We start from the raw sequence: 26262 nt of genomic DNA, 5'->3' as shown, positions 1-26262 counted from the left end.
TGACTTAAGAATTTGTAGAGCCTCCTGGTAGTGAGAAACATGAATTTTGCAGACAGATGTATATCAAACCCCAAGGACCTCCACTGTGGTTCATGTCACCTGCCACAAAGTTAATCTTAAATAATGTGAAATTAGATGGCTACTAAAACCGATGCCAAGTACACCAAGAAAGATTACAAGAAACAAACTATTCGGGGGGGGGGGGGAACTCAATGTAATTAGCTGCTCCATACCAGAGAATGGATTAGGAGACATATGCAGAAAGCAGCATTTCAAATTACTCAAACCCAGTGGGGTTCTAGACAGTAAAAGCTACAGCACAATAAATATGTATACTGCAGCTTGCAATCGCATGTAAACTTTCTTAGGAGTTAAGTCCCATTGATCTGAATGGGCCTGCTTCTGAGTAGGCAAACTTAGAATTTAGGGAAATGCATTTTGTAGTGGCACTGAATTTACTGGATCCAATAGTTTGAGGCTATATATAAAATGCAGGGCTGTCATCTTGTGCAACTGATAACTCAGATACAATTTTTCTGTGTGCACATTGGTGCAAGAGTGTCCACAGAGGAGTGCTTTAGAGGAATCTGCCTCTGATTCCTAACCTAATGTTTACCATCCACACTAGAGGGCAGTCCTTGATGGGATGTGTCTACATGGTATGAACATGCCCCCTCCCCTCAATTACTAAGTACCCAACCTCTCTTACTTTTTTTCCAATTTGGGAATGTGTAAAACAAAATCCCCAGGAACTCTGCACGAATGTTACCAACATGCTTCACAATGGGCAAAAATGAAGGGCTATGCATTTGGGGTCAGCTGGCGGGATGGGAAAATACACGAAAAATTAATGTGTTAACAATGGAGATTCTTGCAGAAGATATCCCTTGATCTGTAACTAGAAAGGTTGAGAAAGTTCATCTGTATGCTTGCTTTCCTCCCTCCCAGATGATGGCTTTCTAAACAACCCATTATGTAACCCAGACATTTAGCAAATATTTAAAATCTTGGGGAAAGGTGTCAAAAAGCTACAGAGTTTCTCCCGCCCTGCCTTCAAATGTGTAAACTGAAATTCTAGTCAATTACAAATAACTCAGCCAGTCCTATATGCTCCTACCACATTCCTATCTCCCTTTACTCCCAGTTCATTCACCAGCCTTCTTATGTTACACTCTCCTTTCTTCAGTCTTTGTGCCCTTCCCGTGCCAAAAATATATAGGCTGGAGATACATAAAATTGGAAGTTGTGCAAGCACATATATCTTCCATAACGTCCAATGTAAAATAACTGCCCATACCTGGTAAAATGGCCCTTTAAAGGAATCTTGAAGTGCTAATGCACCTGGAGGACCCTAGAAAGAGAAGGAAAAAAAGTTAATTGTGTCTGGTCAATATAATATTTCTGGCTCGACAAAATAGTGTACTAGGCATTATTCATTTATTTTAAGTGAACTGAACTGAAAGTATCTCCACACAACTGGAGATTTTATATATATATATATATATTATGAGATTCATATATATTATATGAAAAATTGTCACAGGCCAGCATAAAAAATTATGGAATTTTGTCGTTCTTCCTTGTGCAGGGGCCACGCTAATAATCTTCTCTGTATAATTCAATTTTAGTATGAGTTCTGCCAAAACAAGCCCAGTATCTATCTATGAAAAAGAAAACCTGTTGAGTCTTACCCAAAGCGGATGAAATTTGAAAGACATTTGATTACTGTCAAAGGTCAACAAAAATGCAATTAACATTAATCTTATTCTGAATCACTTTTGTCAGGCTCCATAAACATAAAATGTTCATGATTAACAACTTTAATGTGTATAATACTACATTGGAAAGGGAGTGCCGGCAAACTTCCAACAACTTCTATAAGACATATCAAATCCCCAAACTTTCTGCTCCTGGTAACACACAATACTTATTTAGCAGTTAAATGCCTCACACGGTCAGACCAATAGTCCATCTATCCCAATACTATTTTGACTGGCACTAGCTCTTAAAGCTGGGATTGAACCTGGGATATATATATGCAGAGCATGTGTTCTACCACTAAGCTGAGGCCATTCCCCTTAATGTGATAATGCTACAACAGAACCACAGTTCAAGTCAAAGTATGTTGATGATACAGTATACTGTAATGGTGTCTGTCTCTCTCTGTGTGTGATTACTGGTGTTTTTAGTATTTTAAATGTTATTGCAAATGTTATGGTGTGACTTGGCACCTCAAACTTTTTTTGACGAAAAGACAGTGTATAAATGCTTTAAATAAATATACAACTTACAGTAAACTAATGTGCATTTTTGAACTATAGTCTGTCTAGAGAAGCTGTCAAGGTTGGAAAGCAGAGCAACAATCCAACAAAAAAGATTGGGAAAACATTCAGTATTAGAATTATCCTCCCCTCCATCTGCCTTATCACAGAGCAAGACGATTTTCCAGGTTAAGAGGACTGTCAAATTCACGAAAAAGAAGCAGACCGTCAAGGGAATTGAAGCTAGTGTCAGCACAGTTCATAAATTTCAGCAGAGGACCACCCCAAGAGAGCCATCCTACTACGGAAGCTTCCGCACTTTGAAAAGGTCTAATCAGGGTATGCCGAACAGGATTAATCATAGCTGCGGCCACCGAGGCCCAGAATTACAAAATGATAAATATTTATAACTATGCAAATAAACAGACTTTTTAAGGACCAAAGAGAAATAAAACAAACAAGCCTTGCAAAGCAATTTTAAAGCACCTACTATGTAAGAGACAGGGAGAAGGAGGGAGAGAAAGAGAAATACAGTTCAGAAAAAAAACCAAGGGACACTATCATTTTTTGTGGTTTATATTGGCCTTAAGCCAGATAATTTTTAAATATCTCTGATATATTATAATGCTCTTGTCAGGGGACAGAATACAATTGGTGTCACTCCCCTGAAAGAAGGCATCTGTCAACAGAACAGGAAGGGTGATAATTCTGGGCAATTTAATTTCCTTCTTGCAGCCTTCAAATGCATGCATATATCTTATCTGTTCAAAGGGGTCTCCCAATCCTTCAGAGCAGATTCTGGAGGGAGGGAGGGGGTTGCAGGGCAGAGGAAGAATAACCAAACATTGTCTGCCTCCCCATTTCACCAACCGATGCTTTCTGTTAGAGGAGCGACGTCAATCAGGATTCCACTCAGTGTTTTCAGTTCGGAGTCCTTTGTAAGCACCATGTCATTAAGAAGAAGAAGAGTTTGGATTTGATATCCCGCATTTCACTACCCGAAGGAGTCTCAAAGCGGCTAACATTCTCCTTTCCCTTCCTCCCCCACAACAAACACTCTGTGAGGTGAGTGGGGCCGAGAGACTTCAAAAAAGTGTGACTAGCCCAAGGTCACCCAGCAGCTGCATGTGGAGGAGCGGAGACGCGAACTCGGTTCCCCAGATTACGAGCCTACCACTCTTAACCACTACACCACACTGCCCGTAGCACTCTTAAAAAGATAAGCAGGTGCATTATAAACACAGAGAGATTATGATCTTCAGTATCAAGCAATTGGTCCCTGAACCAAATGGGAATGGGAAGTAAACCTTGACCAAGAAAGGCAGCCTTGCACCAACACTTAGGGGTAAAACCACAGCTAAGTGGTCCTTGCTTTGCATGCAGATGTTTTCTGATTCAATCGCTGGTATCTCTAGTTAAAAAGGGTCAGGGAGCAGACGAGGGGAAAGACCTGCCTGGGAGTTTGAAAAGTATGTTACAATTATGATGCTTTACTTTTAGACAACATACTATTAAAGCAAGGCATCTATTTATAAACATTAACCATATCCACAAATTCAAAGTCTACCCATGCTGTAGCATCACAACAAGAAAAAGAACCCAAGACCGGTTAATGCTAACGAAACAGGGAATCTATGAAAGCTCCCATCGAGCATATTTGTATTATAATTTTATTACCATCAGCCATACAAAAATTCAGAAGTAATAAAATGAGTAAATAAACAATTTCATAATTTCATAACTAGTTAATTGGGCCTTTAGAGATTAACACTGTGCCCTATGGAATGGTAAAATATATTTGTTGACTTTCCTTCACACAAATACTTATTTCATTAGTCTTTCAGCATTCCAATCAAACACTCCTAGTTTTACACCTGCAGTTCTAGCTACTGATTAATTCCAGTGATACTTTCGCTTTATGTCAAAAGAAAAGAAAAGAAAAGAAAAGGGGGGGGTAATCAGGCACAATAAACTATTGAATTGGAAAGGCAAATTAAGTGGTTATCTTCCTTGAAGAAAACAGCTGATAACCCGAAAGTATATCATTTTAATTACATAAGTCTTTCCTAACAATCCATTCTATATGGATTTGAGTAACACAATGTATTAAAATGCTGTTTTATATTAATAACAGGAGGTTACCGGATATGATCAAAATAACTATTCTTTTCCGACCAAGGCAACCCCACAAAAGTATACATTTTAAAAGTAGTGATCAATTTTTTACTTTTTCAGAAATAATTCTACTTTTCACATTTCAAAGAGAAAGCAGGGATCTGTTAGCATATCAGAGAAATACATCTTTCTTTCCCTTTTAGCCGAAAATTCGTAATAAAAAGGTGGCCTGTATGATAAGGTTTCTAATCTCCAACATTGAAATCCTAAACACATTTGCCTGGGAGTAAGCCGCATTGAATACAGTGGAAGTTACTAGCAAGTAAACCCAAATAAGATGAAACTGTGAGTCTTCTAATACCAATATCATTGCTTTTCACAGTACACAAAGCTCATAAGCAAGAGAAATTATCATCTAAAGAATGAGAATTGGGATAATTTGAAGAACAGTATGAAGAATACAGCATTAATAGAGTGGTTTTGTTTTGTTTGTTGATGTCAGATGGCTATCCCGAGGATACATTTCCTAAGGGGGGCATAGATTGGCTCCCATAAAATCAAGCTGTAAAGTGTCTTAACAAAGCTACAAATGAGGTAAATATGATATGTCAAGGGAGAATGATTTGCATTTTGACACTGAAGCTTTTCCCAGCAAGCTCCATCTGTTCCACAAGAATGCACTGAATGGGCAAACATCACAAATACTCCACAAGGCAGAAATCCCTAGCTGTTCTTCCTTTGGATATTACATTTTAAACATAAGAGGAAAAAAACCAAGTAAGTGGAAGGGGCTAACCTAAAAGGTAATTTAACTGATGAAGGTACAGATATCTCATACAGGTAATGGCTTTTCTCAGAACAAAAGACAATGAAAGACGATGTGTTCATTTAGAACTCTCTATGGAACTTAGAGACACAAGGCCACATTCAGGAAAAACTGGTTAGCAGAAGCAAGTCAGTTAACAATTATTTAGACACTGCTCTTTTCCGTCTAGATTAAACAGAAGTTTAGAATTAATTATGAAGTAAACTAAAAACTGCTGCAGCCATGGGTGAAGAACAGTTCGTTATTTACATGCACTTTACAAATGCACTCTTTTTTTAATAGTTAACACAATAGTGGGGACCATCTTTTCCTCTTTGGCTAAGGCAAAATCACAAACACAGCCCAGCATTTGCAGTCTAGCTATCAAGGATTACCTTAGATCAAACAGCACTTCAATTCTAAAACCTTGTCACAACCCAAGTGTTGTAACCGAAGCAAGACCATCTCCATTTTTTTATAGTATTACAGAGGGACAGAGAAAGAGCAAACCACATGAGGGTGTGTAAAGAGAAGTATTAAAGGTAAAGGTAAAGGACCCCTGACAGTTGAGTCCAGTCGCATACGAGTCTGGGGTTGCAGCGCCCATCTCGCTTTGCAGGCCGAGGGAGCTGACGTTTGTCCGCAGACAGTTTTTCCGGGTCATGTGGCCAGCATGACTAAGCCACTTCTGGTGAACCAGAGCAGCGCACAAAAATGCCGTTTAACTTCCCGCCGGAGCAGTATCCTTATCTACTGGCACTATGACGTGCTTTCAAACTGCTAGGTTGGCAGGAGCTGGGACAGAACAATGGGAGCTCACCTCCTCCCCCTGGTGGGCAGGCACAAAACTGTGAAGGGAAAGTCACTTCAGGAAGTGTACAATGTAGGTCCTTAAGGGGAGGGGCTTAAGGATAACCTACTTAAGTATTTTCCTCTCCAAAGCCTCAGTACGATAGATGGTCAGATGGGTGCAAGCTCATGGATTTGAGCCTTGTCTGAATGTATAGTGGGAAAGAAAAGCTCTGTATGTACATGTATATACTTCTCTAGTTCAATCTACTCATTGAAGATGTCAACAGCACCCCCATTCAAAAAAGTATGAGTATACTTCATAGGTTTAAACATCACAAGGTTACCTGCCATTCAAAAAGACCTTTCCCTTGAATAATTATTTAGCACATTCTGCTACTTTGAATATTTTTCAGACTTATCACATACCAATGAAATATTAATTTAAAACTAAGTTTTGATATATGTATAGAATAGTGGGGTGAAGGGTCCAGACTAAGTTAGTTGCACTTTGATCTCTGCTTTCTAGCAGTGGTGGAGTTGTTGTATTGATCCATGGGGTCCCAGAACACTGTACATTAATCAATGTTTTTTTTATAGGAAACAGACAGTATTGTTGGCATAATGGTAGAAGAGAATTTTTGACATTTCTTCACAGGTTCAAGAAAAGGAACATTAAAAGGCAGATAATTTATCTGCCCATCTGGAAAATATTTCTGAGTCAATACTTCCACCCACTCCATGCCTTCTTTGGTAAACAGAGCCACACAAGGAGGTGGACAGCTGCCACACAATGGGGCTGTGGGCCGCATATCTTCATGGTGCTTCAACACTTCGCTTCTCTTGGAGGAGCTGTCCTGCAATCACTTTCTCTCATGAACTGGAGTCAGGATAAGCGAGCACTCTAGTGCTCTCTCGGCCTTGGGGGCCGCCCTTAAGAGCATTTGACTGCAGAGCCACCCACCCCCCAACTCCCTTTCCACCCCTCTAAATGCTTTGCAGTGAAACACGGAGCTCTTTTAACGCAACCGCATCAAAGAGAAGCAGATAAGAGCCACGGAAGCATAATATTTGTGTTGAAAGGATGAAAGAGGCTACTCTGAACTTTTGCGGCTAAAGTGGGTCTTGAACCCAATTCTCCGCAAGCCCAAGTTTTTAGCAGCACAACATGCTGGTTGCTCCCACCCACCCCCACACAAAATCAATGAGGACTGAGCTGCAAAACTATGCATTTGCCTGCTTGGGCATATGATTAGGACCCACCTTATTTCTGTGACAAATGAAAATAAGCATGAGATTCTTGCTGAAGAGGCCACACAAGGTATCAGTAACAGCTGGCATCTGTGGGCAGCTATTCTAGCAGTGGGAGAGCTGACAGGCAGAGCTCTCTCCATTGGCTCTGTTGTGACAGGCCAGCTCCATCCAGCCTCCTCTCCCTCAGCTGTCATGGGTGAGGGGGTAGCCATTTCATCAGGCTGTCTCAGTAGCAAAGATAGGAAGCAGGGTTCATTACATCCACTTTGCTGGAGGCCCAGTTCCATCAAGCATGTCCTGCCTCTGAACTATGCCAGCTGGTCAGTATAAGAACAACTGTCTAGAAATTGGTGCTGGAGTTCTGAGTTTTATTTTCCTCTTCCCTCCTTGTCCCCTTTCCCTTCTGTGCTGTATTTTTTATTTTACTTTTTTCATTTGTTTGAATGCAAGCCTGTGGGGAGGGGGTGCCTTCTTTTGATTTCATGCAAGCTGCTTTGGGCGCCTTTTTGGATGAAGAGTGGAGCATAAATGCTCTAAATAAATAAAAATAAAAATAAAAGAAAGAAAGAAAGAAAGAAAGAAAGAAAGAAACCTTGCCCTGCCAATGATGAAAAACTAATAAAATAGCAAACAATAGGGCCCAATATGGGTAATTCTTCTCCAATGCACATACAAAGAGAAAGAAAAAAAATCTCTGCAATACCCATACCCCCATGAACTGATCTTATAATGCCTATGATATCCTGTTTACTATAATTAACTGAAATATTCATTCACTTCCAGAAACCCTGGAAGGATGACAATCTTTCCAGAAGCATTGGAAATGAGATTTCCAAAGCAAAGCACTAGCTACTTAAGGTAGCTGTTGTGGTGGCACAAACATGTACAGGTGAAACTCGAAAAATTAGATTATCGTGGAAAGGTTCACTTCTTTCAGTAATTCAACTTGAAAGGTGAAACTAATATATGAGATAGACTCATGACATGCAAAGCGAGATATGTCAAGCCTTTATTTGTTATAATTGTGGTGATTATGGCGTACATCTGATGAGAACCCTAAAATAACAATTTCAACTTTGGGGTTTTCATCAGCTGTGCGCCATAATCATCACAATTAAAACAAGCAAAGGCATCAAGCCTTTGCATGTCATCTTGCTTTGCATGTCATGAGTCTATCTCATATATTAAATTCCAGTAGCTAATGAAAACAATTGCTTACATAAATGGACTTTTCCATGATATTCTAATTTTTCGAGTTTCACCTGTATATATCTTGGCTTATGACAGAATATAACTATACAGAATTAATATACAGACAAGGGGGGGAAATGAAGGGCTTTTTGAAAGGACTGCAGATGGTGCTGAAGAGAAAAATGAAGGCCAAATATTTAAGCTTTTCAATGACAAACTATGTTTCTTGAACACTTATTAAGGCTGCAATCCTACAAAACTGTACCTGAGAATAAACCCTGTTGCACTCTGCAAACTTACTTTTTGGTAATCTTGCACAAGATTGTTCTTTAAAAAAACCACAAAACCTTTTACAGCACAATTTCACCAATGCATATTTTTAATGTTGGATTTGGGTGGCATACAGCTATAATGTAATCAGAACAGACCTACTGAAATTAATGGATCCAACTTGGCCATGTTCACTAATTGCAATAGGTTGAGTAAAACATAGTTGAATACCACTCAATTGCTTACATTTCAAGTGCTGCAATGAAAACTGGGCTCTAAATGAATATGTGGAAGGTTATTATGGTTGTTGTGCATAACAACAAAAGATACTTCCTTTACAAAAGAAAACTAAAGCAGTATCATGTGAATGGAAGATGTGTGATAAGGGAAATGATCGTAGCAGAGCGTATACGGATATTCTGGATAAATAAATATTGTTGTCTGCTTGAAGCATGGTGATTTGCTCACTATGTGATGAATTTGCAGGAAACCAAAGGGAGTGCTGTAAAAGGGTGCTCTAGTAAATATGTATGGGTGTCTATTTTCTGAATAAATTATGTAATAAAAATGTGCCTTTCCAAAGGTTTTTGGAACAGTTCAAATATCTACTCCAATGAAAGGTACCCTTTCACTTGCTCTTTGATTCTTATTTTGAGGGAACAACTCTGAAGGTTTCTAAGCACTATAATGAACTGTTCAATGAAAAGCTTTCAGTACTGTCTATGAGAATGTGGCTACAGAATCACTAGAGGGAGCTGCTGTTCTATTTTTTAAAAAATGAACTTCTTGGGTATTTTTTCCCAACATGAAATACCACACACTAAACTGAACACTGCTGAGATCTCTAGCAGTAAAATAATGGAACAATGCTCTAAAACAATACAAGTGAAAAAGAAATTGTATCTAAGAGTTTTGCGCCAAAAGGGAATGCCAATTCTTGTTCATAATTACTGATTTTTTTTATTTTAAAAAATACTCTAAGGTAAAAGAAAAAGAAATGTCAAAGAAGTAACATGATTCTTAACAGAAGCAATTAATATTCTTCATGACTTCTGTGGAATCTGGATTTGGTCCAGTGAGAATTAGAGTAATTTTAGACATCTCAAAGTAAGGAATAGCTCCCCTCAGTAAACTACCAATCTGCTCTGGTCCAATCACGTGGTACCTGGAACCACTTGCTCTTTGACAAACAAGAAAATAGCTCTGAAATCATTCAGCATTTCTGGGGGCGCAGAGCAGAGAAGTCCCAGTGATCGAGGGCTTACAATAAAATAAAACAAAATTTAAAAAACAGATCACCTTAACATCAGAAAACAGCACTATGCAAAACTGATTTTGGATTTATCTATTTCATTGTTACATTTATATCCTACCTTAACTCCAAGAACCCCAAGGAAGCATGGTTCTCTTCGAGTTTATCCAACCCTGTGAGGTAGGCTTGGCTGTGAGGAAGTGATTGGCCCAAGGTCACCCAAGTGAACTTCACAGCTGAATGGGGATTGGAACCCTGGTCTCCCAGGTCTTTGTCTGACACTCAAACCACTACACTGCACCAACTCGGCTCCCTACATGTCCTCCTACATATGCTGCTGTAACACTTTTTACCAGGATTTAATTTACTACTAGCTGAATGCTTTCCATGCTACTTAAGTCCCATGTTTTTAACTATGGAACATTCCCACAGGAGGCAGTGATCGCCCCCAACCTAGATGGCTTTCAAAGAGGATGAGAAAAAATTCATGAAGCAGAGGTCTATTGATGGCTTATTAGCCATGATGCCCATGCTCTGCCTCCAGCGCTGGAGGCTGCAATGTTTCTGAATGCCAGTTACTGGAAACCACAGGAGGGAAGAGTGGTCTTGTGCTTGATCCTGTTGGTGAGTTTCCCACAGGCATCTGGTTGGCTACTGTGAGAACAGTATGCTGGACTAGATGGGTCAATGGGCTGATCCACCAGGCTTTTCTTATGTTGAACCATTTGTGAAGATTTATGATTGTTCCCATAGCCCCTTACACAAAAAAAAACACATTCATTTTCCTCCGTCAGATGTCATTTCCCCTACCCTTGCAGCAACCTGGGGGACCTAGACAGACTTACATCCAGAAACCTGTGCCTTGTAAGTGTATCAGAAAGAATACAGAAAGTCATTATACCGTATAGCAGAAGTGAAAGTTGAAAATTAATGGCAGCAGGGAGGGAGGCAATGTGTGTGTGTGTGTGTGTGTGTGTGTGTGTGGAGAATGGGTGGTTGGTGTGTGGACAACAGGTGAAGAACCGTGTATGGTTATTACCTTATTTAAAGTTGAACCTCCTGTGTCGTCGGTCAGTCTATAACTATCACAACGTTGTTAATCATGCACATTCTTTTTTCATCCATATTTACCTGCTGACTCTAACCCACGCATAAGTACATTACTGGCCTCTTTCAAACATATCCTCATTTCGCACACCCTCCCCATCTTTGCTCATGGAATGCTGCTTTTCTGTTTTGCAAAGCTCTCAGTTTGATGAAGCACCTTTTCAAAAGCATTCAGAGAAGTAGCAGAAGAGCTTCAACGACAAATGCATAGAGGTATTTGAGCCACAAACAGGAGTTGTGATGCCAAAACGTTCCTATCAGATCAGCTGACATGAAGGCAGCAGTTTAAAGAATCGTGAATATTATCAGCTTGAAGGAGAAGGTGAGAAGAGCGAAAATGAAAGCAAAATGTCAAGGGTAATCAGTACAGTTGTGACTCACCCATCAATTAGAAGAAAGTTTAGAGATGTGTGTGGTCAATGGTTTTCACCTTTATAACTTTTCACAATTTTAGAATCTAATGTGAAAATCATTTAAACTGTCCCAGTGTTATATCGATTAAACTTTAGACTCCGTTTTTTTCCTAGAATTAAAAAAAAGCCCAGTACATATTTAATGCAAGGAGACCAAGTGTTACAGCATTTATAATACAAAAAGAGCTATTATTATATATGTGATCAATTTTTTAAAACCTCTGTAAGGTTTGCTACCAGTTGACTACTTAATACAGCATTAACTCAAACTCAGAACATTTCCATATCAGTGTCGTACTTTTTAATACAAGTATATATTTAATATACCTTAATCTGCCAGTGTATTCCCATTTCACTAGAATATTTTCTTCACAGATTTTGCCTTTAAGTTATAACTGTATTCCTGGAATAGTCTCCATGTGTCTATGTCAAGCAGAATTATTACCCTCTTGTTTTTCCAGGTGATGAATAGGGGCACTGTTTGCATCACTATCTCAGTTTTCCTTTCCTGAGATATATTGTTATGTTGTTTGTTCTTTTTGTCTTTAGTTAAGTGAAGGCACTGTGTATTCCCATTTATTCACCCTTTCCTTCACAGCTGTAATTTTTTTACTGTCCCCAGCAACACTTTTGTTGCAAAACAGACAAGATTCCCTGTAGCTCTAAAGGAGATGCACTGTAGAATATGGATTTCTGCCCATCATGTTCCACAGCCAAGAGTGAAAACCAATCAGACAGTTACATCTGACATACAGAATTACAAGCCTCCTGACATCACTAATCTGGGTAAGTAAAGTGGGTGTCCCATTTAGGGACATTCTGAGCACCAAATTCTCACATACAAAAGGAATCACAAATTCTGGTCGTCGTCGTCCCTTTCTCCCTTGCATGGGCATCTAGCACACCAGACAATTACAGGGGAAGGGAGTTCTTGTTAGGATCGTCCTACTCTCATGTAGGACCCTAGCAGAGACACATGCCCGGCTGGCATGTTCTCTCCCTCCTAGTCTGTCATTCAGGAGCTTCAAAAGCTTTCTTCGGCCCGAACACCACAGTGACTGATACCAAGAAGCATCAGCAGCACACTTACGATCCCGCAGAGTATTGGCAGTTCGCATAACAGTCTCAATAGCTCAGCATTTTGGCTAATCTACATTATTTACATATATTACACTCGGAGCATTCTGCCTTAGCTCCTTCCTCTTTCTCATCAGACAGCAAAGAGAGAAAGAACAAAGGACAATAGTCCCACTTCACGGAGCACAATACCACCAAAACATCCTGTCTCCGTCACTTCCCACACTGTGGAATGAAAACACACACCGTCATGTGATAGGCAACAATCCCATGACTGCAGACAGGGAGCAGGAATCCTAACAGTTCTCAGTGCACACCCAAACCCCAGTCCGCTCTGCCCCTGCTGCCCAGCCAAAGAATGCAAAGTTTAAAGTCATAGGTGTTTGGGTCACCGTGTATGCCTGTGCATGCACACTAAGCAGTATGGTGGTGGGGAACAGAATTCTGTCATTCCTCATGTGGAGCCCCCCCCCCAATTGCATCCACATGAGTATAAACAACACATTAATTCTAAATGCAGAATCTCTGCAAAACTGATAGGAGTTGTAGCATGAACTCCATTACTTTCTATCACTACATTTATTTAAAAGATAAAACCCTACCAAAAAAAGAAGATTCACAAAAGAATATCAACACATTCCTTTAAAAAAAAACAAAAAAAAAAACAGGTTTTTTGTGAAATATAAATCCACCTACTAAAAAAGATACATCTAGCCCTTGGTACATTCCATGTGTTTGTGTGCTTTCAAAGAACATAGAATCAAGGTGGTATGGTGTGTGTGTGTGTGTGTGTGTGTGAAACAGAGGTTTCCATTAAAATATTAATGCAAAATGCCATCCTTCCAGAGGCTGCATTCATTCCATGATTTGAGGAATTTCCTTGAGAGGCAGATATGTGAGCAAACTCACATCCCAAACCATGCAAATCTAGCAATGAAGGAAACAATCCCCAAATGCTTAGATGTGAATTAAAGCCTCTAGTGATGCGTTATTGCAATTCCTTTCATACAGTTTATGTATTTCTTAATCTTCTTTAATTCTTCAGCAAACTCATTTGATCTACAGTTGAATGCTCTTTCCAGCATTGGTTATAATCCTTTCCACCATTCGGACTATTGGCAAGCTCACCGTGCAGCCCTTCATCTTTTGCAATTACCCCTCTGAGACAGAAATTATCCCATCTTAAGCACACAGCATCATCGGTTTGGGTAAACTAAATTAGCAATATCCCTCAGATAATGTACACATAGCTGGCTTCTTGAATTACTAACCAATTTCTTCCCATTTCCACCGGAGCTTCAGAAGTTTTGTTCCTTTCCTATTAGTCCCTTACTTCACTCCTCTACAAGCATCTGCAAAATATTTTATTTGCCTTGTGGCTCAATTGCACCGTATCTGCTTTGCATACAGAAGGTACCTGGTTCGGTCCCCAATACCACCAGGTACAACTGGGAATGTTCCCTGTCTGAAATCCTAGAGAGATTCTGCAGTCAATGCTGAGCTTTAGGAACTAATGGTCTGTCTCACTATAAGGCAGCTTCCTACACTCCTATGCTTTTTTTCTGTGCAGTTGTAAAGGTTAGATACTGCAGAGAAAATAAAGATCTGATGTGCTCTTTTAAAGCTACCGTTGGATGATCCGCTACAAATTCTTGACTGAACTTAGCATCACACAGCGGTTACTCACAGGCGGTCCTGGTGGCCCTGCCTTTCCGGGGAGTCCTGGCTTTCCTCGTCGTCCCTGAATATAAAGAAACAAAGAAACAGATAATTACTAGAAGAATAAATGAGCGTTAGGGAGAAGAGCTTGTTAAGGATAAAGCGGTTTCATTTATTTTTTAAGAAGCTAGAATGTCTGCAGAAATTATTACCGGAAAGGTTCAAACCTGAGCCTGTGCTACAACTTTAGCTCCTAGACTGCTAACGAAGTCTTATACTGCTGCAGCTAAAACACCCTCCTAACATTCTTGAAAGGCAAGCTGAGTAATACCCAAATACCTACCCCCAACCCCTTTTACACATTTGGTGGTTTTATTCCTGCAAACAGGGCCCAAACTGGTCTTATTCTCATCTGTAAGAAAAAAAAGGCTAACTCATTATCTGACTCCCTACTCAGCTTTCCTAGGGGACTGGAAAAAACAGGACAGCAAAAAGTGGTTAAATTTCAGTGTCACTTTTGGTGTTGTTGTTTTTTTAATGTGGTGCTGCAAAGGTAAAGGTAAGGGACCCCTGGATGGTAAAATCCAGTCAAAGGCGACTGTGGGGTGTGGCACTCAGCTTGCTTTTCAGGCCAAGGGAGCCGGTGTTTGTCCATAGACAGCTTTCTCGGTCATGTGGTCAGCATGACTAAACCGCTTCTGGTGCAACAGGACACCATGACGAGTGCCAGAGCGCATGGAAACGCTGTTTATCTTCCCACCACAGTGGTACCTATTTATATACTTGCACTGGTGTGCTTTCGAACTGCTAGGCTGGCAGAAGCTGGGACAAAGTGACAGGAGCTCACCCCGTCGTGCGGAATCGAACCGCTAACCTTCTGATTGGCAAGTCCAAGAGGCTCAGCGGTTTAGACCACAGTGCCACCTATGTCCTTTTTGGTGTTGCAAAAGGCAGTGTTCACTTATTCAGGAAGAATAGCCCTGGAAATAAGTTGTTTGTTTCCATGTCACGATGCAATACTAACTGGCAAGGGAAATCCATGTGACCAGTCACTCTAAATTGACTAAGTTTGCCCTCACTGACATCAGCACAGAACCACAGCTGATTGGCTATGTAGCATCGTGTCATCCCAAATGCCTTGAATTGCTGGAGGAAAGAGATCTAATCAGGGGGCAGCAAGGGATGAATGATATCAGTACAGTGGATAGGTGAAACAATGGCAGTTAATAGATATGAAAATTCACACATTCAATGAACTTTTTGGAAAGTATTTCAGAAAGTTGTACTTGCTGAAGTGACCCTTCAGTGGCCCTTACTATTCAAGGAAAGTTATAAATACCACTTTTTAAGCCCTTTAAAAGTACAACTGCATGCATAAGAGAGCTGATATGTGGTACTTATGGCTGTTGCCACCCTGGTAAACAAGCATTTCCTTGAACTGATGCTGGAAACAGAGGCAATGCATAAGACTGTAAGGCAGAAACAAGCCACACCACTTACAATTGAATCAATGAGCTTTAATAGCTTTCAGACAATTCTTAGAAACAAAAGGGAAGATTCGCTTCAACGTATTTTTAACTCGCATTCATTTTGCATGTTATGTTTCAGGGATAAAAGCATTTTGATAGGGCACTAACATTCAGCGAGTCCAGAACTGCAATATAATTCAGACATATACAATAGGCTGTGTTTAACACATTTACAAATGTCCTCCCCTCCATTTTCTAGACTGATTTTCAGCTATGTTGTAAGTGAACTGAATTATGTGCTTCCTACTTATTGATCTCCATTACTTAAGTCATCTGTCACCTGCTAAGAGTCACAGCCAGCCTTGATTCCAAGAGCTAAGCAATTCTATGGGAATCCAAGACCGGAAAACAGTAGATTAACATTTTTCAGCAGCCATGTGTCTCCTGGTATCACTTTTAAGTTCATGCGTTTCACATATGGCCGTGCATTTTTAGGTCAATATGCTATCTGTTAACTTAGCTTTTTGTTAATAGCTTTTAAAGCTTTTTGTTTGTCTGTTTCCAGAGATGTCAGCTTGTTGTTGTTTTTTAAGGTTAAGACAATGAAGATACAAAAATTATTTTTTAAAATAAAAAAACCCTCAGTAGTTTTATTTCCTTCTGAAACCTTGTGACTGTAGCTGATCTCTAGTTATTTATCAATTTATAATTTGTTTGCATTGGCTTGGATCTACATAGAGTTCCCCTATGTAGAGTTCAGTGAGAGATTTCACTTTCTTGGGTTCCATGATCACTGCAGATGGTGACAGCAGTCACGAAATTAGAAGACGCCTGCTTCTTGGGAGAAAAGCAATGACAAACCTAGACAGCATCTTAAAAAGCAAAGACATCACCTTGCCGACAAAGGTCCATATCGTTAAAGCTATGGTTTTCCCAGTAGTAATGTATGGAAGTGAGAGCTGGACCATAAAGAAGGCTGATCACCGAAGAATTGATGCTTTTGAATTATGGTGCTGGAGGAGACTCTTGAGAGTCCCATGGACTGCAAGAAGATCAAACCTATCCATTCTTAAAGAAATCAGCCCTGAGTGCTCACTAGAAGGACAGGTCCTGAAGTTGAGGCTCCAGTACTTTGGCCACCTCATGAGAAGAGAAGACTCCCTAGAAAAGACCCTGATGTTGGGAAAGATTGAGGGCACAAGGAGAAGGGGACGACAGAGGATGAGATGGTTGGACAGTGTTCTCGAAGTGCCTAGCATGAGTTTGGCCAAACTGTGAGAGGCAGTGAAGGATAGGCGTGCCTGGCATGCCTGGCGTGCTCTGGTCCATGGAGTCACGAAGAGTCGGACACGATTGAACGACTGAACAACAACAAATGTAGAGTTCTGTTCACAGGACACTCCTGGGACATAGGGGAGAGAAGATTTCCATTGATTCTTCCTTCCCTTACCAGCCTCTGAAAAGCTGCTCTGGGGGGCTGGTGGCTGTTCCAGAACTCTGGAGTCCCCAAGGTTTAGGATTGAGATCTGTGCTTTTTAACTTGTTCATACATGATCTAGAGTTAGTGGTGAATAGTAAGGTAAGCAGAGTTTGTTGATGAAACTACATTGCTCAGCATTGTTAAAGCAAAAAGGGATTGTAAGAACTTCAAAAGGACTTCTCCAGACCGAATGAATCGGTGATAAAATGGCAAATGCAATCCAATGTAAACAAGTGTAAAGTTATGTATCTCAGGGAAAAAAATAAAAATATTAATTTCGCATATACTGTCATAAAGTCTGAACTACTGGGGACTGACTAGGAACTGGATAGCTTGATGAAGATGTCGAGCCAGTGTGTGGCACCTGTCAAAACCATGAATTCCATTTTAGGGACCATTAGGAAAGGAACTGAAAATAAAACTGCTAATATAATAATGCCATTATAAAAATATGTGGTGTTATCGCATGTGGACAGTTCTGGACACCTCAGCCCAAATAGGATAGAATCAGAAGGGCTTCACAAAAGGGCAAGCAAAATGATCAAGAGGATGCAGCAACCCCACTTTGGGGTAGTGTTACAACATGTGCAGCTTTTTAGTATAGAAAAAGGTTGAGCAAGAGACAATATGAGTGTATATGCATAGAATGGAGAAAGTGGATTTTTAAAAAATCATTTAACAAGATTTATATACTGCTTGACTGTAAGAAAACCTCTAAGGGCTTACGAAAGTATAAAATATAACATCTAAATTCTCAATTAAAAAATATTTTTAAACGGAATTTTAAAAATAAACATGCAAAAAATTATTAAAAGCAACAGTAGCTAAAAAGAGAGAAAACACATGTAACTTCTCCCATGTTTTAAGAAGGCCCTGAAAAGAATACAGCAAAGGTTTGCATGATGTCAATAGGCAGCGAGTCCCAAAGTACAGGTGCTGCCACACTAAAACATTTCTTACAAGTATGGAAAGAATATCATTTGGCAGCTGTAACTGTGCTAGTTCCACAAATTGAAGCGGCTGAGTAGGCATACATGAGTCAAAGTGATCTTGTCCCGGATACTATTAGCCCAAAGGTGAAAACAAGAAGAAATACCAACTAAAGAAGAGGGGCAAGAGAAACTGATGAACTATGCCGAGATGGCAAGACTAACAGGGAAAATTCGGAACCAGAAGGACCAGACTTTCCTAAAGGAATGGAATAAGTTTTCGATATATCTGGAAAGCAGTTGTAATCAATTGACATCGCTTGTAGGGTTAAAAGAAGTTTTGTAAGGAGTAATTTATAAATTATTGTGAAAAGAATTAAGAATAGATATATTGGAAATTTGAGTTTATAGCAATAATTATAGTAACAAAATGCATAATTAGAAAGACTTTAGAAAACCATCAGTCGAGGCTGAAGGAAGTCTTAGGCTGTGACAGCCCAAAATTTTGAAATGATGTTTAAAAGGATGTTATGTTGGAAAATATGTGTAAAAACCAATAAAAATATTTTTAAAAACAACAACAAAGTGATCTTGTCCCAGTAGCAAATGGGCAACCAATGCAGATCTCTGATTAGATGCAACACTCTAACTGAGCTTCCGGATCAAGCACAAAGGGAAGCCCCACTCAGAGTGTGTTGCAGTAGCCCAATCCTGAAGTCACAAGTGCCAGAACTACCTAAAAAAAAAAAAAAAAAAAAAGTTTCCCTCCCTCTTTTATAACATGGACATCCAATTCATAGACATCCAGTGAAGATGAATGCTGGATGATTCAGGACTGATGAAAGTACACCCCCCCCCAAACAGGCATAGTTGAACCATGGAATTTGCTTCCACAAGAGGGAGCGAAGGCCACAACCCTGGATGGCTTTTAAAGAAGATTAAACCAATTCGTGGAAGATAATGCTACCAGTGGCTACTAACCAGATATGCTCTACCTCCACTGTCAGAGGCAGTATGTTTCTGAATACCAATAGCTGGAAAAAGCAGGAAGATTGATCAGGCCCTGTTTGTGGGCTTCCCACAGGCATCTAGCTGGCCGCTATGAGAACAGGATGTTGACTTGCAGTTACTTGCAGTTATTTGAATCTTTGGTTCCAATCCAAAAGTCTTACATGCTACAATGTGGACATACAGCCACATGCGTGTCTAAGCTTCCATGATACTGCCACAGAAGTCAATGGGAAAGCTGTTCCATGCAACCAGATTACTTGGAATCTGAAACCAGTTTTCTCCAGTCCAACTTATTACTAAAACTTACAGTTTAAATAAGGAAATAAAAGAGATGTAGACCCTGAAATATGATACTCTAAATCTTAAGCAGTTTTTAAACATATTACAATTAGAATGAACTTGTGCTAAAATAGCGTTAAAATCAAATGCTAACAGCCACATTAAAAGTAGTTTCCTCTGTGTGTGTGTCTGTCTGTCCGTCTGTCTGTCTGTCTGTTACTTAGTGTGTATTGACTTTAGAGTGACACTTTAAATGGGAGCAGTCTAAACAAAGTAGCAGGGAAAGCATTAAGCCAAAGAAAATGGGATTTTGATTGACATGCACAAGTGTGACTCAGGTGCTAATTACCACAGAAAAACATTATACCCTCGCAAACCCTTAAACCTTTTCCCCTCTAAGATGCCATACGCAAAATCAGAGTGGACATCGTAGTAAACAGGATGCCAAAACACCTTGTGCCAGTCAGCCCTGAGCCTTCCAAAACATACTCCGTTACTATCATTCCCTCTATTTCCAATTTAAGCCGTTGCATTTTCCTGCATATGTAGACAAACGGCATCACCACAGAGAACTGATGACTGGAAAGAAGAATGGAATGGAATGGAGTGGCCATAAAAGGAGGCAGATGGAAGAGACACACAAGTACAGGGGTGTCAACTTGAATAAAATATTGCGGGGAGGCAGGCAAGCCCCACCTTGCGTAATTGATCACATGACGCAGTGCACACACACCATTTGAGTGGCAATGCCCATCAATAGAAACAGAATAGGAGAAAACAAATGTTTTGTTGCAAGGTCCCATTTGTTTTCTCCTATTCTGTTCCTATGGTGATTACAGTTGTGCCTAACTGCTTATAAATAGTTACACACACACTGGCAACATTGTGTACTGCCTTGGTTAAAACATCTAGAGACCCGTCTATCATGTGTTTGGCAGGGGAAGGGGAAGGACTGAATCTCAACCTACAGATCACTGTGATTTCAGCAAATACTTAGTATCATCAAATTTAAAAAATAAATGAAAAAATCATTCACAGAGCATCCAATTATATACCAGTACATTGACGGTTCCCAAAGGGTGGCCCGCATACCCCAGGGGGTCCACTTAACCCACCCAGGGGGTCCTTGGCACCATTCACATAACAAAAACTACCCTAGAGATATGAAAAATTCCAAAAGCGAGGGGTCCATGGCTTGACTTTTGAAAAGCAGGGGGTCTGCAGTACTTAGCTAATTGGAGTTATGGCATATGTGTGCATATGGTGGTTTAGTGGTTAAAAAGCACTATGCCCGTTAAATGACAACTCTGAATATTTGTGAAACAGGAATGGGTTTGTTCTCTCTTGTCATAACCACTATTTTAAAACATTCAGCCTTCTCTCAGACCATATGATCCTTCTATCTCCCTGCTCACCCACAATTATGTGCTAGGAGAAGAAACATCCCATTCAGCTTGCATTAACAGCAAGAAATGTGAATAAGCCTTTTTCTCTCTCTTTAAGTGGAAGCAATTTTGGGGTGGGAAGGATAAGATAGCACCAGCAGCAGCAGCAGCGACCTCTTGCTAGAACGGCTAGCAGTTGTCTTTCATCCCTATGCTACCTTGATTCAATTTAAGATGAATGAGCAAGGGCTGGAAAGATACACTAAAAGCCCTCATTAGCCTTCAGAAACAATGAATCACAGATCCAACCAGGAAACAAACAGCTTCTTAATATATCCCATATCATGCAAAAATCTGCATCCAGATGGGTATGTATACCTTTCTATATACAGCATTCAGTTTCCTGTCCACATTGCTGTTTTGTTTTGTTTTTCCAGATTGTAAAATGTTTGCATATGGTCAATGAGATTTAAGTGTGTGTAGAATTCCTAAACTGAATGCAAAAGTCTTAAGCCCTACCTTTCCAGTGAAAAACAGATCGTAATGAAGAACTGAATTTTGCCAATGGAAAAATTATAAACTTCCTTTCCCCTCCTCCAGCTTCTGGAAGCTGGCAGATTGCTTGCAAATTCTATGAATTACAGAGAGCTATTGTTTTTGTTTAGTCATGTCCGACTCTTTGTGACCCCATGGACCAGAGCACACCAGGCACTCCTGTCTTCTACTGCCTCCCGGAGTTTCGTCAAATTCATGTTGGTAGCTTCTATAACACTGTCCAAACATCTCGTCCTCTGTTGTCCCCTTCTCCTTGTGCCCTCAATCTTTCTCAGCATCAGGGTCTTTTCCAGGGAGTCTTCTCTTCTCATGAGGTGGCCAAAGTACTGGAGCTTCAGCTTCAGGTTCTGTCCTTCCAGTGAGCACAGGGCTGATTTCCTTCAGAATGGATAGGTTTGGTCTTCTTGCAGTCTATGGGACTACAAACATGCAAACCCTTTAGATGTGTCACTTCATTATCTCAGAGCCAAACCAGATGTGATGATAAAACACAACATTTTGGGTGACCTCCTCTCCATGCTCATGGTAGCGCTCTGCATCATATCCCATTCTGTTCCAGAGGGTTCTCCAACCCCCAGGAACAGCTTTTCAGGGTGAGTGCTGAAATGGGTTGGAGACAGCACGCCTTTTCAATAACATGGATCTACCAAATGGATTCAGTAAAGCTCTTCTGCTTGCAGCAGTACTAGCACTTGAAAATGTTTTAAGAATTTCTGGTTGATTTGGGCCAGAACATTCTGAGCTTTATGTCAACTGTGTCTAAGTGAATATGAACAGCTGCAATGTGGTTTGACGGTCCACTGCAGTAACACTTTCACATGGCTTGAAGTTCGAATAAAAAGGAATGGTCTTTCATGTGGTTTACTGGAGATGTCATAGCAAAAATGAAAGTGGCACAGATGATGTTCTTGTTCAGCACAAAAAAAACCACTACAGGTCGAAGCCGCATATAACCATATTAACGAATGGCATGGATCTAATGGCAGGAAGAGGAGCACGTATGTGTGTATTATAACTTGTTAATACAAAAATTATTTGCCCCATTTTGCCTTTTTTGCTTTCTGAGTTGATTTGTATTTTAATATAGATGCTCTGAATAGAGTTCAATGGGCAACCTTCTCGTTCCCCCTCACAATTTTTGGTCATTCTTAACCAAGGCTATATTTTGATTTGGGCAAGCATGAAATGTCTGGCAAGACTTGCTTTGCCCTGTGACACAAGCTAAAAAACAAACCAGAAAACTTGTGAGAAATCCTTGACTGGAGATCCTGATGCTTACTTTTTCATTTCTTTTTTGTCAAAAGAACCATGTGCCCTCCAAACTGGGTCAGGACTATGGTGCTGGGGAGAAATTTTAACTGTTTCCCTCCAGACCACTTTCCACACAAGTACTTCAGGGGGCATAAGAAAAATGGCACAGTGGGAAAGGATTAACCCTATTCACCATGCCATGGTCCTTATCTAATTCATCACCTACCTCAGCACAGTGATGTGAAGAAAAAGAGAAGTTACAGGAGACCCAGTCAGGTCTCTCTCATCTACTTTGCTTCTAAAATGTAGGCTAAGGGTGTCTCTAGCCCCCCTCTTCCTCCAATGAACAGTGATTTGGGCAGGGTTTTCCCATATACTCCCATTTTCTGTGTCTTGGCCCACACACAAATGAGGCGGCCCAAGGAGCGAACTCTAGAAAAATCTCTTAGTATTTGTCATAGCAGGTGTTAATGAGTCCTTTGCTTGCCACTCAGCTCAGGAGAAAGAGCCTGAGGAGCGTTAATAGCAGTGAATAGAGAATCCACAAGATCTAGTGCTATTCCAGAGGACAGTGGTGACTACACAGTGGGCAGGAAAGGAATGGGGATTTCAAGAAGCTTTGTAGCTAATTTGTAGAGTTATCATTGTAAGTAGGATAGAAGTAAAAAATCTTTTTTTTGTTTGATAGTGGTAAGCAATGGTTGATTTAAGAAGTATAATGTCAAGATATAAATTAGAAAGCCATGTGAAGGGGTTGAGGGAAGTCATGGCTTGCTAGCCAAAGATGAATGTAAGAATTTTTTGTTTGAATGTGGTATCAATTGTAGTTTAATATAAAAAAATAAAAATTATATCAAAAAAATAAAGGAAAGGAATGGGGAGTCCTGTAACACAAGTGGAAGTCTGTTCCACTTGCATAACGGCAGCACGGCACTGGACACAAGTCCAAGGCGGCAACACTTCTAAATTACTCAATCCGTAGCAATCTTCAAAACCAGTAATGCTTAAATTCTACATTTTGTAACTTTGTTTCTATGGTAACGTCTGCATGCATCAGAATAAATGTATTATATCAAAAGCATCAGCTACCTAAATGCTGCAGAATAAAGGAAATATAATAATGAAAAAATCTAGTCAATGGTGAAAGAGAATATATGCGGTGCTCTTAGCTAAAATCTGAAAGGCTTTCTCCTTTCTGGCAACTTTCTTTTTCCATGTATATGATTTTCTAGTGGGTGAGGGTTTCACAAAGCATGTTTCTTGTAGCAGAGGCCTCAAATGGATCATTTGCAGCTTCACAACATGCCTTGTGGAGTCATTACAGCATCTTTCTTCAAGGCACATCTTCAAAGCTACCACAAAGCAAATGACTGCTCTCCATCTTGTTCTATAAATGAAGAACTCACTCCTAGTTTTATAGCAAGCACTCTTTCCTAGTGCAAGGCCAGCTAATTTGGTTTGGGGGAAGGGAGGTTGTGTCTGTGATTGACTGGCATAAACTATGTGAACAGATTTGAGATCCCTATTATCTAATGTAGAGCTAAACTTTGACCTCTCATTTTAGCATCTTTTAAGACATTTTACAACTCTCAGGGAAATGATCAACACACCTAACAATCTTTAATCAATAGATAACAGAAAATTGAAAAGAGCTATGCAATTATAAGCTTCCTTCATTGTCTGTTTTTTAAAATTATTATTATTTAAATCAGAATCATCACCCATCAGCATTATACCAAGGAAACCAAAAGTTCTTAATAATCTGGTAGGGAATTTACATTGAACAATTTTCCTTAACTCTCCTCTTCCACGTCCCAAATAATAATGAGATATGGCTTTGGTTAATGAAACGTTTTACGAAATGTCAGTGCTCATTAATGGAGACACAAATGGGAAAAAGAAATAGCAGGCTGGATCCCACACAAAATGCTATGTAGTACCATCAATTGACAAGTCCTGTACATCAGTGATTGAACATTTGAATGGGTTATTTAAGAACAAGCTATTTATATATTTTTGTGACAATGTACTGATGCTCTTTCTATAATTTTTGGTAGGGCCAGCTATGGAATCTGGAATCAAATGAATGCCATAAATGTAACATAACAGTAGGAATTAAGGAACATATGGATCAACATCCTAATACGAGCAACTGTTGTAGATCAAGGACAGATTCACATGAATTAGTATCAAATCCAGGCTTTGAAAGTCCGTATTTGGGTGACTTATGTTAGTGTCTGGTTCTCAGTGGTATTTCCAAGAGCTACTTCAAATGTTCAGGCACCTGCATTTTACATTCCTTTCATGCACCCACAAGGAGCACATGGCGGTTCCTTGCTTGAAGATACCTCCCATGTCAAATTCTTCTCTAAGAAGAGGTTAAATAAACCTGTTTCCATATACTCAGAGCTCAATAGTTCTGAAACACACAAAATGTAGAGCAGCCCTCCTAATCTGAAGCCCTCCTTTTGGATTACAACTCCCATCAGACCTAGTCAGCATGACCAAAGGTTTACGATAACGGCAGGTTAGTCCACCAACTGGAGGGCACCAAGTAGGGGAAGGCAGCTATATAAACAGGTAGGGGTTACCCTTGCTAAGCTGCCCAACATGAATATTTGTCACACTCCGCTTGTTTTCTCATTCTCTACTATTTCAGTTCATTTTATATTTAATTATATCATTTCATTTACTGTTGAAGAAGTTCTTACTAGCAGAAAGCCTCTACATCTTTATATGAAACATTAAATGATTTATTATTCTAACCATAATTTTGTTTGCAAATCACTGAGATTTAATCACCCACATTTCTTTATTTTGTATTTTATTTTAAGATAAATGTGTCAAAAGTGTCAAAAGGTTCTCTAAGAAAATGTACACTCTTTACTCCCACAGACTTTTAGTTCTACACATTTAGACCAGACCAGATGGGACAGAGAAAATTATTCCAATCATAACTAGAAAATTATTAATTAGGAGAGACTCTTCCTCGACCCTGACATCCGAGCAGGAATAATTTTTTTGAAAGTGACATTTGTTTAACTTACATTTAGATTTTGCATTTTGTTAAACCCTTTTAAATTTATTTTAGTTAAGAAAAGCATTGATGGTTTCTTTTCATCAAATGTTATCTTGTTGTGTTCACCTGTAAATGCTACCTCTTCTTTCTTCAGACTTCTCCACATAATACACATAATAACCAGAGCTACAGATATGTTGCTAAACAGAATTCTTAGCTTACATGTGCACCATATGGTTATGTGTGTATGATATGCCTCTGAATTTATTAAGAACAGCTGGCACAGCATGTCCCACATGGTTGGAGCATATCTGCACCACAAACTTATATTACTCTTAGACCAGTGTTGCTATTATAGTTTTCCCCCAGAGAAGACTGGAAATTGCGCTTCAGAAAGGTCAGTGTCAATTTGCTGCTAGGGAGTCCCTGATCCCTTCCATACAACAACAGTTCACTAGGTTTCCTTGAGAGAATGAATAAGGTTGTGATCTGAGCCCCTTTCAGGGGTTAATTCTGCGAAAAATGAATGTGTATGAGGCAGCAGGCTTCAACCTTACTCTATAAACATTTATTAAAGCCTGCTGCCAAGATGTTCTACCCTCCCCCTGCCACCCCACATATATATTTTTTGCCATGCACTGAATGTATGAAAAGAGCTCCTGACTTGCCCATGGGAATTCAAAATGGAATC

At 39.8% G+C, this 26262-nt stretch overlaps 1 protein-coding gene and 1 pseudogene across 1 annotated transcript in view; both read right to left on the bottom strand.

Moving 5' to 3' along the window:
* The window catches only part of COL19A1 (collagen type XIX alpha 1 chain), a 177188-nt gene that overhangs the window by 44092 nt on the left and 106834 nt on the right, over positions 1-26262 (bottom strand). Inside the window, exons 17-18 of the mRNA XM_033143221.1 lie at positions 14222-14275; positions 1298-1351 (exon numbers count right to left, since the gene is read on the bottom strand). Coding sequence (XP_032999112.1) covers positions 1298-1351; positions 14222-14275 — 108 coding nt within the window. The remainder of the gene's footprint in view (positions 1-1297; positions 1352-14221; positions 14276-26262) is intronic.
* LOC117044834 lies at positions 1552-1650 on the bottom strand (annotated as a pseudogene).

Source organism: Lacerta agilis, chromosome 3, assembly GCF_009819535.1.
Source record: "Lacerta agilis isolate rLacAgi1 chromosome 3, rLacAgi1.pri, whole genome shotgun sequence".
Lineage (NCBI taxonomy): Eukaryota > Metazoa > Chordata > Lepidosauria > Squamata > Lacertidae > Lacerta > Lacerta agilis.
The sequence above is the reverse complement of the archived record's forward strand: the minus strand, read 5'-3'. Positions and strand labels throughout refer to the sequence as shown.